We start from the raw sequence: 17,083 nt of genomic DNA on the forward strand, positions 1-17,083 counted from the left end.
TTTAGAGAGTACTGCTATAAAGCCCTCAAGCAATCCATTAAGGTGGGTTAGAAAATGATGCAATTTTGAGAACCCCAGCAGAAGAAGAAATAAAGCATAACCTTAAGACTACAGCATGAAAACATATTGCCAGATGAAGAAATTGTTCGACTACATTTTTCATTATATATATTACTAAGAGTTTAAGTTCAAATTCACGTTCTTCCATCTTAGTCAGGACAATGAGATAAATCGGGTATGCAAGCTTTATTATTATATATTATTTAACTTAATGTAAATTCAATACTTATGTGAGATTCAGCAAATTAAGGAGATTAAAGCATGTTGTGTGTTTGACAGTGTATATTCTTTAGTGAAAATTCTAGTTAAAATTACCTTTGGGAATGGGGCTGGAATCATGCCATACCAATCAGTCAGAGAATAAGTACAGGTGACCGGTGGTCAAGTATGGTATATTGTAAAAAGGAGAGATTGTAAATTTCCACTCCAATTGGTTTAATGGACCCTGCTTGGCAATGAATGGACAGATTATATATAGCTGTGAGAATTTAAATGTCTGCGGTGCATTGTGTTGACCTTTAGACATGTTTTATTAAAAGGGCTGGGTGTAAATTTGTTGCAGATCTCTATAATAATAAGCTCTTTGCTTTGTTTACAGCATTACAGAGGCAGGTTATTATTGAGAAGTTATTTATAGAGAATGGAATCCCCCCCTGCCTTTTAATTTTCTTTTTTTTCATCTCTGCTTCACGAAACCAAAATCTAACTAGAATGCACAGACTATTTTCTATCTCATATATTTTATTCCTGCACCCAAAATATGCTGCAGATCTGCTAACACTTTCCATACAACATGAATGATTCATTGAGAATTATACCCACATGCATGCTAAATATCAATCACCGTAGACAGATTTAACTGAATTTCTCTTTCCAGTGAGGTTCGGTAATACCGCATTCCTGTACTGTACTGTAAGGTGAAGTCTGGGAGAACGAATGTGATTTTGATAGGCATGTTTTCTGGTTGATGGATAAGACTTGCTAATTTTCGCATAGGATTAAATCAAGACTTTGACCCACCCGCCAATAGCTAATTACACTCCCAGTACTTGATGGGCAGGTTTTTGATTAAAGAGAAGCAAGAAGCCTGTGGCAAACAAAGTACAGTGTTTGTAATGTGCAGTCAGATTTGCAGGCTTTCATATAATTCTGCCTCGAGAGCTCAGAAATGGCCGTGACAACATATAACCCCACACTGTGTCAGGTCTTCATTGGCTCTCTCTGGTTCACAGAATAGACAACAAGACAACATTTTGTTTACTTTTGTGGCATTATGTGGTCTAGCATGTCCTTGGTTGAATTAATACAGCACTATTGTTCTCAGCTGATGCAAACCTACTCTGAGTACCCTCTTTCAGGATGATTTCCTTCAGTGCATGATATTTCTTGGAGAGACTGAGGGAACTGAACCTTTTCACCCTGGAACAGAGGAGACTACATGGGGACTTGATTCAAATCTTCAAAATCATGAAAGGCATCGACCACATCAAACCAGAGGAGCATTTAAAGATCTGCAGGGACACACAGACCTGGGGACACAAATGGAAATTGGGCTTCAAGGCATTCAAGACGGAAAACAGGAGACACTTCTTCACACAGAGAGTTGTCACAATCTGGAACAAACTCCTTGGATCACTTAGTTATTAATGGACACCAAACGAGCACGATGGGTTGAATGGCCTCCTCTTGTTTGTAAACGTTCTTATGTTCTTATGTTGTAACACTATCCTCTAAAACAGTGGTGAGCAAACTAAATTAATCAGTGGGTGGGTGTCAAACTGCTGGGGCTGCAAGACCCCTAATACCACAATTACAATCACAAATGCTACATTTTAATTTAAAAATAACAATATAATGCAATAAATACTTATCAACAATGTATTAAGGGAGTAACAGATTGATACAAAATATGCAGTTGTCATAAATATACTACTTTATTCTTATTGGGGTGGTCGTGGGCTGCACGTGGATTGCCCACCACTGCTCTGAAACTCTCATAACATCAAGCGTATCTTGTTTCCCTATTAAAACAGACTGAAGAATATTTTGTTTGACAAAGGCCCAGACCTTTTTTTTTTTTTGCTTTCTCCTTCCTATAAAGCACTTTTGAGAAATTTAAAGATTATCAAAACAAATGCTATTCCCCACTATAGGCATATTATATTGTGATGATAACAACACAGTAGAATTATACAGTATAGGAATTCTTGTCTGATTAATAGTGGCGTATTAGTTCTGGAGTGCTCATGGAAGACAATCACAAGGAAGATGCAATACAATCAATGGTGAAAATAATGTTATAGAATTCAGCACAGTGATTTAGTTATTTCTATTGGCTAGGAAAGTCTTGGATCTTTCTGCAAGGTCACTTGTGAAACACATTCAAAAGGGATTATATCTGCTTTCAAATGCTTAGGAAATTACTAAATTTGCTGAACTCTCATGCCTAGAGATTTTAGCTTACTTTTTGCATAAACAAAACCAGTATAATCATCACTACAATAGAGTAAATTGTTCAGTTCAAAATACATACATATAATACAATGAACACACTGATTTAGACCTTTAATATGATAATATGGATATTGCATCTCTCTCTCTCTATCTATCTACCTATCCATCTATCTATCGACTATCGACTGTTGCTGTCTGCCGCTGTGATTGTTGGGAGTGAGTGTGGAGGTGCAGGTGTGCATGTTTGCTGCTGCCAGGTTTGTTTGTGGTTTTATTCCTTTACTTTTTCCTTTCTTTCTTTCTTTCTTTCTGAATGTGTTTTTGACAGTTTTGTAAAAGGTTTTTCTGAAGAGTTTCCCCATGCTGAGCTGACTCCTGCAGTCAACGAAGCGATCGGGATGTCTGGGGCTGGATCGGGGATGGGGGGGAATCTGAGTTTTTCATTTGAGACTTTAACACGTCGGCATGGCGTTAAAGTGACCTCTGATGAGTTTTTGCCGCTGGAGGAGTGTGTTCTGGCGATCGGGCAAGTTGTCGGTTGTGAAAATATAAAGTCGGCAGCTCGTATGAGCGGGTCTGTTGTGCTGTTTCTGAGCAGCATTGAGTTAGTCTCGCATATCGTTGAGACCGGTATAGTGATCAGTGGTGTTTTGATCAATGTTACCCCCCTAGCAGCTCCGGCCAGGAGAGTTACTTTGTCTAATGTTCCTCCTTTTCTGTCAAACGACCTATTAGAGAGGGAACTGGCGAGACATGGGCAGATAATGTCGGGCTTGAAACGTATACCGCTTGGGTGTAATTCACAGCAGTTGAAACATGTTGTTTCGGTCAGAAGGCAGGTATTTATGATTTTGAATGACATAAATGGGGATCTGAACATTGTGCTTAAGTTCAAGGTTGATGGCATTGATTATGTTATCTTTGTCACATCTGATTCTATGAAGTGCTTCAACTGCGGTAATGAAGGCCACACTGTTAGGCATTGCCCTGAGAAGGATCAGGATGAGGGTGCTGGTCCCAGTCGACAGGGAAACTTGGGGCCAGGGAACCGGGGAGGTCAGCCCAAGCAGACCAGGTCGGGGAGTGGTGAGCAGCCCGACCGCCCTACTAGCGGAACAGCCGAAGTGGCAGAGGAGGCGAGAAGAGGAGCTGCGAGGGGAGGCTGTTGAAGAGAGTGAGGGTCTGGAGGTCCAGGTACAGGAGAGTGTGGGCGGTGAGAGTATTTCTGACAGCGGCGGTACCGTGCCGACTGTGGAGGTCCCAGGTATTAGCGGTGTGTCAGCTAATGTTAGTGGAGCATCAGACAGTACGGATGACAGCCGTTTAACTGGACTGGATGGCAGTATACAGCAGCAGGACGGGGCATCAGGTAGTGGAGTGGGGGTGAGCAGCGAGAGGGCTGGTGACCAGACTGAAAAGATGGAGACTGTGAAGACAACACTGAGCAGTGTGTGGGACACGGGAATGGAAGTGTGGACGGATCCTGGTCAGGACAGCAGGGTTTTTAAAGTGCCTGGGAAGAAACACACTCGCAAATCTGTGGACGGTGCTTCTGCTAAAAAAACGGAGTCAAGCTCCTGAGCCGGATGAGGCAGTGTGTTCCCAGCCGGGCTCAGATCCCCGTACGCCGTGGAGTGTGCAGGCTGTGGCGGCAGTGGGTGACAGCTCGGAGTCTGACAGTGAGGGGGAGGGCAGTCTCACCGACTCCTCCATCGCCTCGGAAGCCTCTGACGTACAGAGAGTCCGAGGCGGTTACAGCGCGCAGCTTATTAAGGAATTTCTTGATGAATCAAAGGGTAGGAGACGGATTAGTGTTGAAGGCTATTTCCCTGATGTAAGTCTGTTTCTGAGCTCGGTGCGGTCTCTGAAAAGCACTGCTGTTGGGCAAGAGCTGTTCTGTACACAAGAGTTTGTTCGTTTAAAGAATATCTCCAGCAAACTCTGTAAAGGGTTGAAAACTAAAAAAGACTCCAATGTATAGTAACACTGGTGTTTGCTTTCTTATTGCGGTCACCTGTTTTTTTGCGTCTCTGTTTTTGTTTTCCTCTTCCTCTTTCTTATCAATGTATAATAATTTACATATTGGGAGCTTAAATATTAATGGTGGTAGGAATGCTGTAAAGAGAGCCACGGTTCTCTCTTATATCATTCAGAAAGGCCTGGGTGTTACTTTCTTACAGGAGACCCACATAGATAGTGTGAATCAAGTAGATTGGGAGAAGGAGTGGGCAGGAGACTTTAGTAATGGGACTAATGTCAGTGCAGGGGTGGCGGTTTTGTTTAGTAGAGGGTTTTTGCCCTCTACTGTCATTCTGAACGAGGTGGTCAAAGGACGTTTTATGAGCGTTCGGGCAGCGGTGGAAAAACACGCTTTTCATTTTATAAACATTTATGCACCCACTGAGGGAAGAGAGAGAGAGTGTGTTTCCTCCAAGTGTTGGAAACACTGCTTTTGGAGTGCACACCTGAGGAGACTGTGGTTATTGGGGGGGGATTTTAATTGTACAGTTGATCCTCTGAAGGATAGGAATCATTTAGAACCTCATCCTCAGTCCAGCAAAGAGCTTTTAAGGATTATTAAACGTTTTCAATTGGCTGATGTTTGGAAAGTTTTTAACAACACCAGACAGTATACGTGGACGAAGATCACAGAGAAGGATGTCTCTCTGGCTAGATTGGATCGCTTTTATACCTTTCAGCACAATGTAAATATTTTAAAAGCTGGTTTTATCACCCCTAGTGGTTTTTCAGATCACAGTTTGGTAACAGCAACTGTGATGTTTCCATCAGTAAAGCCACGTAGCTCCCATTGGCATTTCAACGCAATTCTGGGTGCTGACATGCACTTTAGGAGAGTATTTACCTTCTTTTGGGAGAGGTGGAGGGCGCAGAAATCTGGTTTCTCTTCTGTACGGCAATGATGGGATGTGGGGAAAGTACAGATTCATGCTTTTTGTCAGCAGTACACCATGAATGTCACCAAAGGCTTAACTGAAGCCATGAAAGTTTTAGAGGTGGAGATTCTGGAGCTCCAGAGAGCCGTAGACTCCTGCCCAACGGCTGGACTGATTGAGAGTCTGCAGAAGAAAAGGAGGGGATTGTCGGATCTGTTGGGAATGAAAGTACAGGGAGCCCTGGTGAGGGCACGTTTTCAGAGTTGTGCGGAGATGGATGCTCCCACTCATAATTTTTTGGGGCTAGAGAAAAAGAGGGCACAGAGTAAGCTGATACACTGCTTGACGACCTCAGCAGGACAGGAGCTGCGCGAGCCTGGGGACATTCACAGGCTGGCTGTGGAGTTCTACAGGGACTTGTTCATGGCGGAGGCCATGGAGGAGACGTCGGATTCCCAGCGTTTCCTTGAGGACCTCCTGCAGGTTTCAGAGGAGGGAGCCAGGCGACTTGAACAGCATCTGAGTGAGGAGGAGCTCACTGACGCTTTGCAGGGCCTGAACACTGGCAAGGCTCCTGGGATTGATGGCTTGTCAGTGGAGTTCTACAAACTGTTCTGATCCTTGTTGAAGGCAGATCTGTGTGAGGTGTTGGAGGAGAGTCTGCAAAGGAAAGAACTGCCTCTGAGTTGCCGAAGGGCTGTGATCTCGCTGCTCCCCAAGAAAGGGGATAGGCATAAGGAACTGGAGACCTGTGTCGCTACTGTGTACCGATTATGAGATCATCTCGAAAGACCTAGCCAATCGCTTTTAGACAGTCATAAGTGAGGTGGAAGAATTGGGAAGGGCTGGTGGAGAAATTTAAAGCCAGGTTGCAGCGATGGCGGTGGTTACTTCCTCAACTGTCTTATAGGGGCAGGGCACTTATAGTTAATAACCTGGTTGCCTCAAGTGTATGGCACAGGTTTATTGTTTTGGAACCTCCTGAGGTTTTGATTAAGCAGCTTCAGTCCATTTTGTTGGATTTGTTTTGGGGACGGGCTGCACTGGATCAGACAATGTGTGCTGTATCTGCCTTTGGCAGAGGCGGGGCAGGGTCTGATCGACATTGCCAGTAGGACTGCGGCCTTTCGTCTGAAGGCACTTCAGAGGCTGCTGTACTCTTCAGAGGACCTGCCCTGGGCACAGCTTGCTCTGGGTTTCCTGCGACAGGTGGGGGAGTTTTTGGAAAGAGTATTTTTCTCATAGAAATGCATTGCATTAAGGTGACCCAGTTGCCCCTGTACTACTGCAGTCTCCTGAAGGCCTGGAGCTTGTTCATAATTGTCGGCAGAGATACTGAGAGGTTCAGTTTCTATGGTGTACTGGAGGAGCCCCTGATTCTGAATCCCTTTTTCCAAACACAGCTAGTGGAGAGGTCGCATTTCACTAGTGTGTTAGTCAGGGCTGGAGTGGTGAAAGTCGGGCACTTGTTGGACTTGAGTCATTTTAGGTGGAAGGAGCCTGAGCTTTTGGCTGCAGAACTGGGCGTTAACTCTGTGCGTGTAGTGGAGCGGTTTCTAAATCAGGTCCGTAATGCTCTGCCAACAGAGGGGCTGGTTTTGGTGGAGAGAATGCTTAGGCAAAGGAGGGCCCCACAGATGACTCTGAGTTCCCCTTGTTAACAGTGTCCCCAGCATTCAGTCAGCACACTGAGGTGCCGGGTCATTTACTGAAGGTTGAGAATGTTACTGAGCTTTCTCTATTTACTGTGGATGGGAAGCAGGTGTACAAGGCCTGCGTGAAGGTTCGTCACCAGCAGCAGCTCCAGCAGTTACCTGATACGCACTGGCGAGAGCAGTTAGGGGTGGGGGAGGAGTTTGAACCGGCTTGGCGTACTTTGTACAAACCTCCACTGCAAAAAAGGTCAGGGGATCTGCAGTGGAGGATCCTGCATTCCATCATTGCCATTAACTCTTTTCTGACCATCATTAAGCCTGGGGTTACGGACAATTGTCCTTTCTGTTCTCAGAGGGAGACTGTTTTTCACTGCTTTTTTTTCTGTGCCAGACTGAGGCCACTGTTTATGCTAATGAAGACGCTGATTGAGGGTCTGGGTTTGCCGTTTACTGAAGCAAGTTTTATTTTTGGTTTTGAATACCGAAAGACGAGGCGAAGCATTTTTCAGCTGAGCAATTTTATTTTTGGACAGGCCAAGTTTGCCATTTTAAAAAGCAGGAAGAACAAAGTCAATGGTTTTATCGCTCAGGATCCTGTGCATATTTTCAAACATCTAGTGGTGTCTAAAATCAGGGTAGATTTTCAGTTCTACTGCGCTATGCAGGATTTGGACAGCTTTGAGCTACTGTGGTGTGTAAACAAAGTGTTGTGTGAAGTGGAGGGGGGTGTTTTAGTGTTGTTTATATGATGATTTCATGGTTGGTTTGCTGTTTTATGTGCTTTTAATGTATAAGACTGCTGTTTTTATACGTTTGCTTGTAGTAGTTGGTGGAATGTGGGTGGGGTGGGGGATGGGAGGGTTTGGGGTTGTTACAGTGTTAATGATTTAGTGGATAGGTCTACAATGTTGTTGTTATGCTGAAATTATGAATGAAGTTCTTATTTAACCAAAACCTATATCTCTATCAACCTGAGTGGGGGGGTGGGCATTATTATTCTTGAAAATGTTGTGTTGGTTGCTGTGTTATGTGCTTTTATGTATAAGATTGCAGGTTTTATACTTTTGCTTGTAGTAGTTGGTGGAATGTGGGTGGGGTGGGGGATGGGAGGGTATGGGGTATTTCCTGTGTTTCTGTTTTATGTGCTATACTGTATATGATTGCGGGTTTTATACTTTTGCTTGTAGTAGTTGGTGGAATGTGGGTGGGGTGGGGGATGGGAGGGTTTGGGGTTGTTGCTGTGTTAATGATTTAGTGGATTGCTGTACAGTGTTTTTGTTTATTTCAACTTGTAAATAAAGTGCTTATTAAAACCTAAACCTATCTATCTATCTTCCTATATATCTATCTTTCTATCTATCTATACATACACAGGGCAGAGACATACAAACATAAATGGTAAAAGTGTTCCCATTTTGAAGATTTATTTGCCCAGACTGAAGTCAGCAAATCCAAAAGGTTCTACAATATGAAAGTTTCTAAAATAATTCCCTTAAACCAAATCATGTCTAATTGTTTAGAAGTAGGGACCTCTTTCACAGTAGGTCCCAGATTTATAGATGTACTGTTTGCATTACCAATAACTAAGAACATCTTGCAATCTGATTCCTTTTCCTTTTTTTTTTCTTTTGCTGCTTCAGAATGCAACATCTGGTAATGCTTTCTTACTGACCTGCATGAGGAGGCCTGGACTACATCAAAACAGGGTTCCACAGTTCCCTTTTCCCTAGAATCCTCTAGATAAACACACAAAACAGATTGATAGACACACAGGAACACAACCGAGTAGAGCCCAATGTGATGTAATGGAGTTGGAATGCGGTGAATCTGGGAGTGCAAATGAGAGCCAGTCATCAGTATTGAGGAATAATCTGCTTAATATTTTTATTAAGCAGATTATTTGGGGCTCTGAAACCTATGAAACATTAAATACAAAAATGTCACAGAAACTCCACACAACAAAATGAAGAAGAAACAGAAAAACAAATAAATGGATCTGAGGACCAGCAAAGGTATGTGACATCAGTGATGAGTAAAGATGTTTCTTTTTAAATTTACCAGTGCCAGCTATTCTAGAAAATTCCTATACTTTCAAGCAACTTCCGCTGATTTGGCACTCTGCTTTTTTCCCCTTTCTTTACAAATCTTAAGATGGAATTTCTTCTCTCTCAGATTGCCCAAAGAATGCCAGTTTTGAAATGATTTCAAGATTGACACATACATCATTGCTTCTGCCAGACCACCAAATGGGCATTACACTTCATTTGACAAAGCCTTTCCCAAATAAAGCCTGATATATTTGTGTGGCCTCCTGTAGCATAACATAATCTCTAGTCACCATGTTTATATAATTAAAGTAATTAATCTGCTTCAGTTGTAGAAATGTTTGCACTTGGAGCATCTCCACTCACTATTTCATGAAACACTATGAAATCATACCAAAGACAACAGCCCATTGTGCTTCCAATGTGTGCTTCCCCATCAATCATTGATTCATTATGTTGGAGTCTCTGGTACAAAAGTTATAAACTAGCAGAGGCTGCCCTTCTCTTTGCACATAATTCCTATGGAGTTTCTAAAGCAATGCAAATGTACCATCCATGGTCATCATCAGATTTCAGATGATATTGTTTCTTGGGGAGGTATTCTTTTGTGGAGAGAGCCTAGTTATAAGGGTATGAGGCAGTTGTACATCACTCAGCCCCCACCTCTCACTAGCTGCTAGGACAATTAAGGGGGAGGAGAAGGAGAGCATACAGAACAAACCTGATTGGGAAACAAAAGAGTTAATTGCCTTTCTGAACACAAAAGGATATAAAATCAGTCTCTTGAATTGTTTTTTTTCAGGCTTAATGATTCATTTTCTTATCTTTAAACAGTCTAAGAAAACATCTGAAGAATAAGAAGGGGTGTTTTTCAATCCCATATATATATTTTAATTATTAATACATGTATTTTAAATATTTCATTGTTATTTTTTATTTTTTTGTCTGAAACAATAAAATGAGAATAAGTAATAAAGACCATTTATTAATTTACATACAAACAGTGCATGCACAATTAAGCACATAATCTCACTAAATATCTGAGAGAATGTGCCAGATGAACCATTTTGGAAACTTGAGCCTCCTCCGAAAATCAGTCCTCCATTATGATTGGTTTATTCACTATCAACTGATGGGCAGCAACATCTATGAAAGCCAACTCTTGGCAGGTTCAGTCCCAAATACACGGCAGTTTATGTGAGGTGATAATTAAATACATAAAAATAACTTGCAGGTCCAAAATGTCAACGAGGAGTGGGAAACAATCTCGACAGGAATCTTTGTTGCTATCTTTTGGAAATGGCATGAACAAAAAAGGCAGATAGTGATAAGACGACAACACTACAGCTGAAGTAAGAAAGTCCATGGCCAAACGTCTGGAATTCAGAAGTATGGGAAGAAGTGAAAAAACTGCACTTTCCTTGATTGTGCAGATGGGGTGTCATGTGTGTGGATGTGTTTACTGAAGGTTGAGAATGTACATGTACACCAGATAATTTACTAAAGAAAAGAGGTACCTACTTGTGATGATTCAAAAGTGAAAATTGCAAATTGGTGAGAATTAGATGTGTGCTTGCCATCATCTTCTTATCAGATGGGATACCTATTGACCAGTGTTCCTCATTATATGTCCTATGGGCCAAAACGATTATCTGAAAAAGGAAGTACTGCCCAAAGGGGGAGGGGTTACACCAGTTACTGTTGTGCATGTTATTGTTATTGTTATTGTTATTGTTATTGTTATTGCCGAAGGCCATAAGGGCACTGTAGGGCCACATTTCGTCTGTTCAGGAGCAAGGGACCGTAATCACGCTCTACTCGAGCAATTGTGTGTTGTCAACAATTAATGGATTGCAGTACACAAAGCAATTATTGTACTTTCTGTATATCACAGGAGCAGGGCCTCAAGCAGCACAGGCGGGAGTGGACCCTCTACAGCTCTACTGTGCTGAAACCAAATACACAATGCGGGGCAATGAGAGGCCCACATGGCTCTACTGTGCTGAATGTAAAGCGAGGCAACAATCAATCATGTGTCCTCAGCTTAATCCAGGAGCAGGGACCTCTTGTTCAACCAGCACAGCCAAGAGCAGTGTCACCCAAACTCTATTGTGCTGTACAAGCATATCAGTGAGGTAACAAGAACACTCTTGTATTCTCCATTTAACACAGGAGCAAGGCTTCCAGTTCAACTAGCACCAGTAGGAGCAAGGCCACCACCGCTCTTTCTGTGCGACAATAACAGTATATATAAATAATGGGTCAACATATGCTGTGCCCTCCACTGTACAACACAGGAGCAAGGCTCTGCTCAACTAGAATAGCTAGGAGTGAAGTTATAACCAGCTTGACTGCATTACTTACCAATGTTCTATGTACAAGGCGGGGCAGTAAGAGATCAACTCTTACACTCTCTGCCACACACGGGAGCGACAGCCTCCTGCTGAATCAGCTGAGAGCGGGGCAATACAGGCTCTACCGTGATGTAAGAAATAAACTATATAAAACACGGGGCACAGAAGCAAGCTCATGCGCCTCCCTGCGTGAAGCAGGAGCAGCAGCCTCCTACTGTACCAGAACTAGGAACGGGGCTACATAACAATATACAAAGCGGGGCAGCAAGAGGCCAACACTTTTGCCCTCTGCTTATCACAGGAGCAGAGGCCTCCTGCTCAACTAGTGCAACCAGGAGCGGGGCAACAACAAGCTCTACTGTGCTGTAATGAATGTTGTATACAAAATAGGGCAACAGGAGGCCAGCTCATGTGCCACCCACTTAGCACGGAAACAGTCATCACCTGCTCAACTAGCACAGGAGCGGAGAGACGACAAGCTCTACTGTGTGTAACAAACACTGTATACACAACTGGGCAACAGTAGGCCTGCTTGTGTGCCCTCCATTTAACACAGGAATGGGCAGCAGCAAGCTCTACTGTGTTATAACATGCAATGCTGGGCAACAGGAGTATGAGAATTTTAGTGTCAAAGAGATGAATTTTGGAAAATGTGTTCTGCTGTCAGAAAAAGCTTCTTCTTTGCAGCTCTGCAATTAACACCAGATTGATGCAACTGATGGCAAATTACACCCTTTGAGACATTGTATCCTGATGATGCCAGACACTCTTAGAGATCTCCAAACATTGCCCCAGGGTCTGAGTTTGCAACTGGAACCACTTTTCTCACAGCACGTAATGGTAATAATTTCTTGCATCCTCTTCCTAGCAAGGCAGTGCCTGTTCCAGTAGCCCTGAACTTCTTGATGATGGATGCTATAGTGGAAATTGGTAGGTTCAGCTTTTTATGATTTTGTTTTTATAGCCATTCTCTAACTTTCCCTGCAATTTTCAGACAGCTCTTTGACTTTGACCATGACAAAGAATGCTACTAACGGATTGCTTCTGTGTGCAACCTCATTTTATACCCTGTGGAAACAGGTTAACTTCTAGTAAACAGAAATTATTTGTGCATGATTTTATTTTGTGAATAAATTCCATCATTGTGTTTTTTGAAATACATTCTATAATTTGTAAAATGTACTGTTTTCTCTGTTCAGTGTTTGTATAAACATTTTACACATTAATTTGAGAATAAAAAGATTGCACACTTGCATTCTGTTAATTCACCCTCTTGTTACAATTTATCAAGGATAATAACCGTGGAGATGACTGCATAATGAGAGATAGAGAGATAGAGAGATATGAACATAAGCAAGTTTACAAAGGTGTCCATAACTAAGTGATCCAAGGATCCTATCCAGTCTGTTTTTGAATGTTCCCAAATTTTCAGCTTCAACCACATTGTGGGGGGAGTTTGTTCCAGATTGTGACTCTCTGTGTGAAGAAGTGTCTCCTGTCTTGAATGCATTTAAGCCCAATTCCCAGTGTCCCTGGGCCCATGTGTCCCTGCAGATCTGGAAAACCTCTTCTGGTTTGATGTGGTCGATGCCTTTCATGATTTTGAAGACTTGAATCAAGTCCCCACATAGTCTCTTCTATTCTAGAGTGAAAAGGTTCAGTTCCCTCAGTCTCTCAGTAGGACATTCCCTTCAGACCTGGAATAAGTCTGGTTGCTCTCCTCTGAACTGCCTCTAGAGCAGCGATATCTTTCTTGAAGTGTGGAGCCCAGAACTGTACACAGTATTCCAGATGAGCTCTAACTAGTGCATACTTCCCTTGTTTTAAATTATACTCATTTGACAATATACCCTAGCATTTGTATTGCTTCCCCATATTGTTTGGATGGAGAAAGTGATGAGCACACAAAGACTCCTAGGTCTTTCTCATGTGTTACTTCTTCCAGTTTTATTCCTCCCATAGTGTAATTATAGTGGCCATTTTTATTAGCTGCATGTAATACCTTGAACTTGTCCACATTGAATTTAATCTGCCAGGTGTCAGCCCACACCTGAATATTATCCAATAGATACATAAATAGATACAGAATGCTCACTCAGACCATTTTAAAGGCCAGTAGGCTATTCACAGGTGGATGTGTAATATACTTACAAGTATAGAAGCTAACTCCACAGAATAAAATGCATGCCAAAGTATAATTTGTGTTGTTTGTTTATTGTTTTTTAGACTTAGTCTTATTCAATATTTTTTTACTACAGGTTATACCAATTTGTGGTCTTTGAGTGGATAACTGATAGCTATAGCTTTATTGTGTCCTCTAGAGAAAGTATCCATCATCAGCACTAAACAGGTCTACTATCTGCAAGTATAAACACACAGCGAACTTGCTGGAGAAAAAGCCATTTTCATTAAAGAAAGTGGAACAACTGAAACATTTACAGTACTCATCTACACAACACATCATGTATAAAAGGGACAGGAAGCTTTTGCTCAGTGTGGCATTTTGCCACAATACTACAGATTTCACAAGTTTTTAGGGAGTAGGCATGCTGATTTCTCCACCATAAGCCAACATTGTTTTAGACAATTTTGCAATATGTCACACAGCATGTTGCATTTATATTTTTGTTCAGTATGTATTTGGCACAGAAGCAGACAGGTGTTGCAATTAGATACTTTTGCATACAAAATCTGGCTCCCACATATACAGTAATGTTTTATGACTGGAGGAATTCTGGGTAAGGTGAGGTAATTCTGTCTCAAAACCTACAGCAGCAGTGTCCCCACCACTTAAACCCCACAACCTTTCAATCTGGATTCCAGTTTCATAACCGTCACTCCGTTCTGTGACCCCAATACGATAGGCTAGGTCAGGAGTTTTTCCTTTCACACACAAGATGTGAATACAAAAGGTGCTTTCAAGCTTGTTAAGGATCAGAGCGAGGGGCAGTGAGGCAAAGGAAAAATCAAATGCCAATCTTTACTTACTGTTAATGAATTTATTAAACAAATGTTGGCCACAGTCTGCCATAACACTAATCCTGATCAAAATGCATCCCTTCTCCCAAGACGATAGAAAGTGTTCTGAGTTACTTGGCCTGATCATAATCTTTGAAAATAAACCCTGAATTGGTCACGGATTATGTCCACTGTCGGCCTTAATGTAAATATTAAGACGTTTCCTGATCTGTGGCTGCCAGCAACTCCTCCTTAGAGAGGTCCTAGTTGAGGGGCCTCAAGTGAAGAGGAGAAGGCAGATGGTCTTGCAGTCTCTGGAGTCTCTGGACTCATTCTCTCCCTGTGCCTTTCACTTTCTGCAACATCACAATCTACTGTATTTATCCCTAACAGGCTGCCACATGTTAGACATCTAGTGTATCGTTCCCAAGAGGTCTATTACAAGCTGGGCAAACTTTGAGTTAGAACATTACACAATACTGAGAACCATTGAAACTAGGCAATTTACCACGCAAGCTCATACATTTTGGGAAATCGTTAAGGGAGTGGGCACATCCTAACTTGGTGCTAGGCTTTTAACATCTCTAAAGATATGCAACAGGTATTTCAAATGTACTTTTAAACACCTTGAAATTGTGGTCATTAATAAGTTGTCTGTCTTTTTGTTATTACTGTTACAAAGCAGGCATCTCATATTGTGAATGAAACCCACTGTGTTTATATCCACAGCACCTTTCTAACCTTGAACACATCCTTTGCTTGGTTGTAACTCCATTAAAATTAAAGTCCTGCACAAACATCTTCCCCCTTAATAAATCAATGCCAAAATCTTAGCTGTCGTTCAATATCACCATCATGTAGAATCCACCACAAACAAAACAGAATTCCTCTCCCTTGGAGAGCTCTGTAAATCACACTTATGTCTCCCCCCCAGCTGATTTTAATAACTGTAGCTATAAAGTGTAGCTATACTTGTAATAAACCATTCAATAAGCAACAGTAGTGTAGTAAAAAAAAAAAAAACACAAAAAATATATATAATTTTCCTCAAGCCTCATACAAATAATTGACAACATATAGAAGTCATTTACAAAGACCACTGTGCCATCACGATACCCATCTGTACTGTGAATGCCAATCCTGTGTGTTGTATAATTTGAACCTGACACACGGAATCTAGAGGAGAACAGAAGGTAATGTGAAATGTTTCCCTGACCTGAGAGTCTTTTCTCCCTCGCACTCTTCCAGAATATATCCCAAGCCTTATTAGTGGAATCTTTGATGTGTTCACTGAAGGATCTTCTCAGAGGAGACTTCACTGGGAGTGCCATTCCCTCAGTACCTAGTTTTCAAGCAAAAAAAAAAAAAAGACACAATCCCCAAGATCGCAAATGCCTTTCATCCATTAAAAACCCAGAGGAAGAAAGTCCATACAAGCTGTAGCAGAGAAGTTCCTCTGCAGACTGACACTTGATGCGAAAAGTCTGCATGTAATTTGCTAACACCCTTCTCACTAAGTTAAAAAAAGAAAAAGAAATCTCTCTTTTTCTCCCAAGAAAAGCTGGGGTCAGGCCAGCTTCGAAAGGAAATAACATCCCGTTTGGGTCCCCCCTGCCTTGGAGCATAGGCAGTTTTGCATCTCAGCTGACACAATTTATAAACACACTCATTCCTCTCATGTATGGCGTAATAAATAAGAGATTAAGGCAAGAGTCGGTCATAGGCGCAACAACAAACTATGCTGCTTCCCCTTTTTTGTGTGTATATATATATATATATATATATATATATATATATATATATATATGTATATAACAAATGTTATATATATATATATATATATATATATATATATATATATATATATACACACACACACAAAAAAAGTTTTGTGTCAGAGGATGTGCTTTTCTTCTTCTTCTTCTTCTTCTTTTTAAATAAATCTGTTTTTAAGAGAATGGAACGGGAAGTTGCATTTGCATGGTAGATAACCCAAACTCGAGTAGTACAATTACACTTAAAAACACCTGGGTGCATGGTTGTGGTTCCCCTGCAATGGCTAAATCATTGAGTATTGATCTTGAACCCCACTAAAATAACATGGAGGGCCACTTCAGTTTCTCTGAAAATTAAAAACAATGCAAAATTATTCACTGCGATATCAGAAACCGGGGAACATGCTTCCTTGCTTGAAACATATTTAAAAATAAATGAATAAATAAATAAAGACTTTATTAGGTATAGTGTAAATGTTATACAGAGAAAGATGAGGGCTATATTTACCCTGTGTTAAATATAAGTACAGTGCTCTACCTAAATGATTAATAGTATTAAACTATAGCTAGTTGAGACAAAAATTAAGGAAGGTTACACACTGAAAATGGTTTAAATCAATTGGTTAAATCAATATTTATGGCCTAATTGCACAACTATAAAAGTTTGCTAAGTGTTTGGGTTCAAATCGGGTCACTGAAACCCAGGTAGCCAGTCAGCACAAACACACATTCTCCCACATGTCTTTGTACAGGGTAATGCAAAACATGGCAAAAATAGTTTGTAACACATTGTCCAATCAGACATTCGGTCCCTAAACAATGTAGACATTTCACAAAACATATTTTTTAAGCACAGATCAGTAAAAGAACGATATTGGAATTTGTTTT

At 41.4% G+C, this 17,083-nt stretch overlaps 1 protein-coding gene across 1 annotated transcript in view; it reads right to left on the minus strand.

Annotated features, from left to right (window-relative positions):
* The window catches only part of LOC136762867 (rho GTPase-activating protein 7), an 89,014-nt gene extending 72,999 nt beyond the window's left edge, over window positions 1-16,015 (minus strand). Inside the window, exon 1 of the mRNA XM_066716454.1 lies at window positions 15,637-16,015. Within this exon, the coding sequence (XP_066572551.1) occupies window positions 15,637-15,751 (115 nt within the window). The 5' untranslated portion in view covers window positions 15,752-16,015. The remainder of the gene's footprint in view (window positions 1-15,636) is intronic.
* Between the last annotated feature and the right edge of the window lie 1,068 nt (window positions 16,016-17,083).

Source organism: Amia ocellicauda, chromosome 11, assembly GCF_036373705.1.
Source record: "Amia ocellicauda isolate fAmiCal2 chromosome 11, fAmiCal2.hap1, whole genome shotgun sequence".
Taxonomy (NCBI): Eukaryota; Metazoa; Chordata; class Actinopteri; order Amiiformes; family Amiidae; genus Amia; species Amia ocellicauda.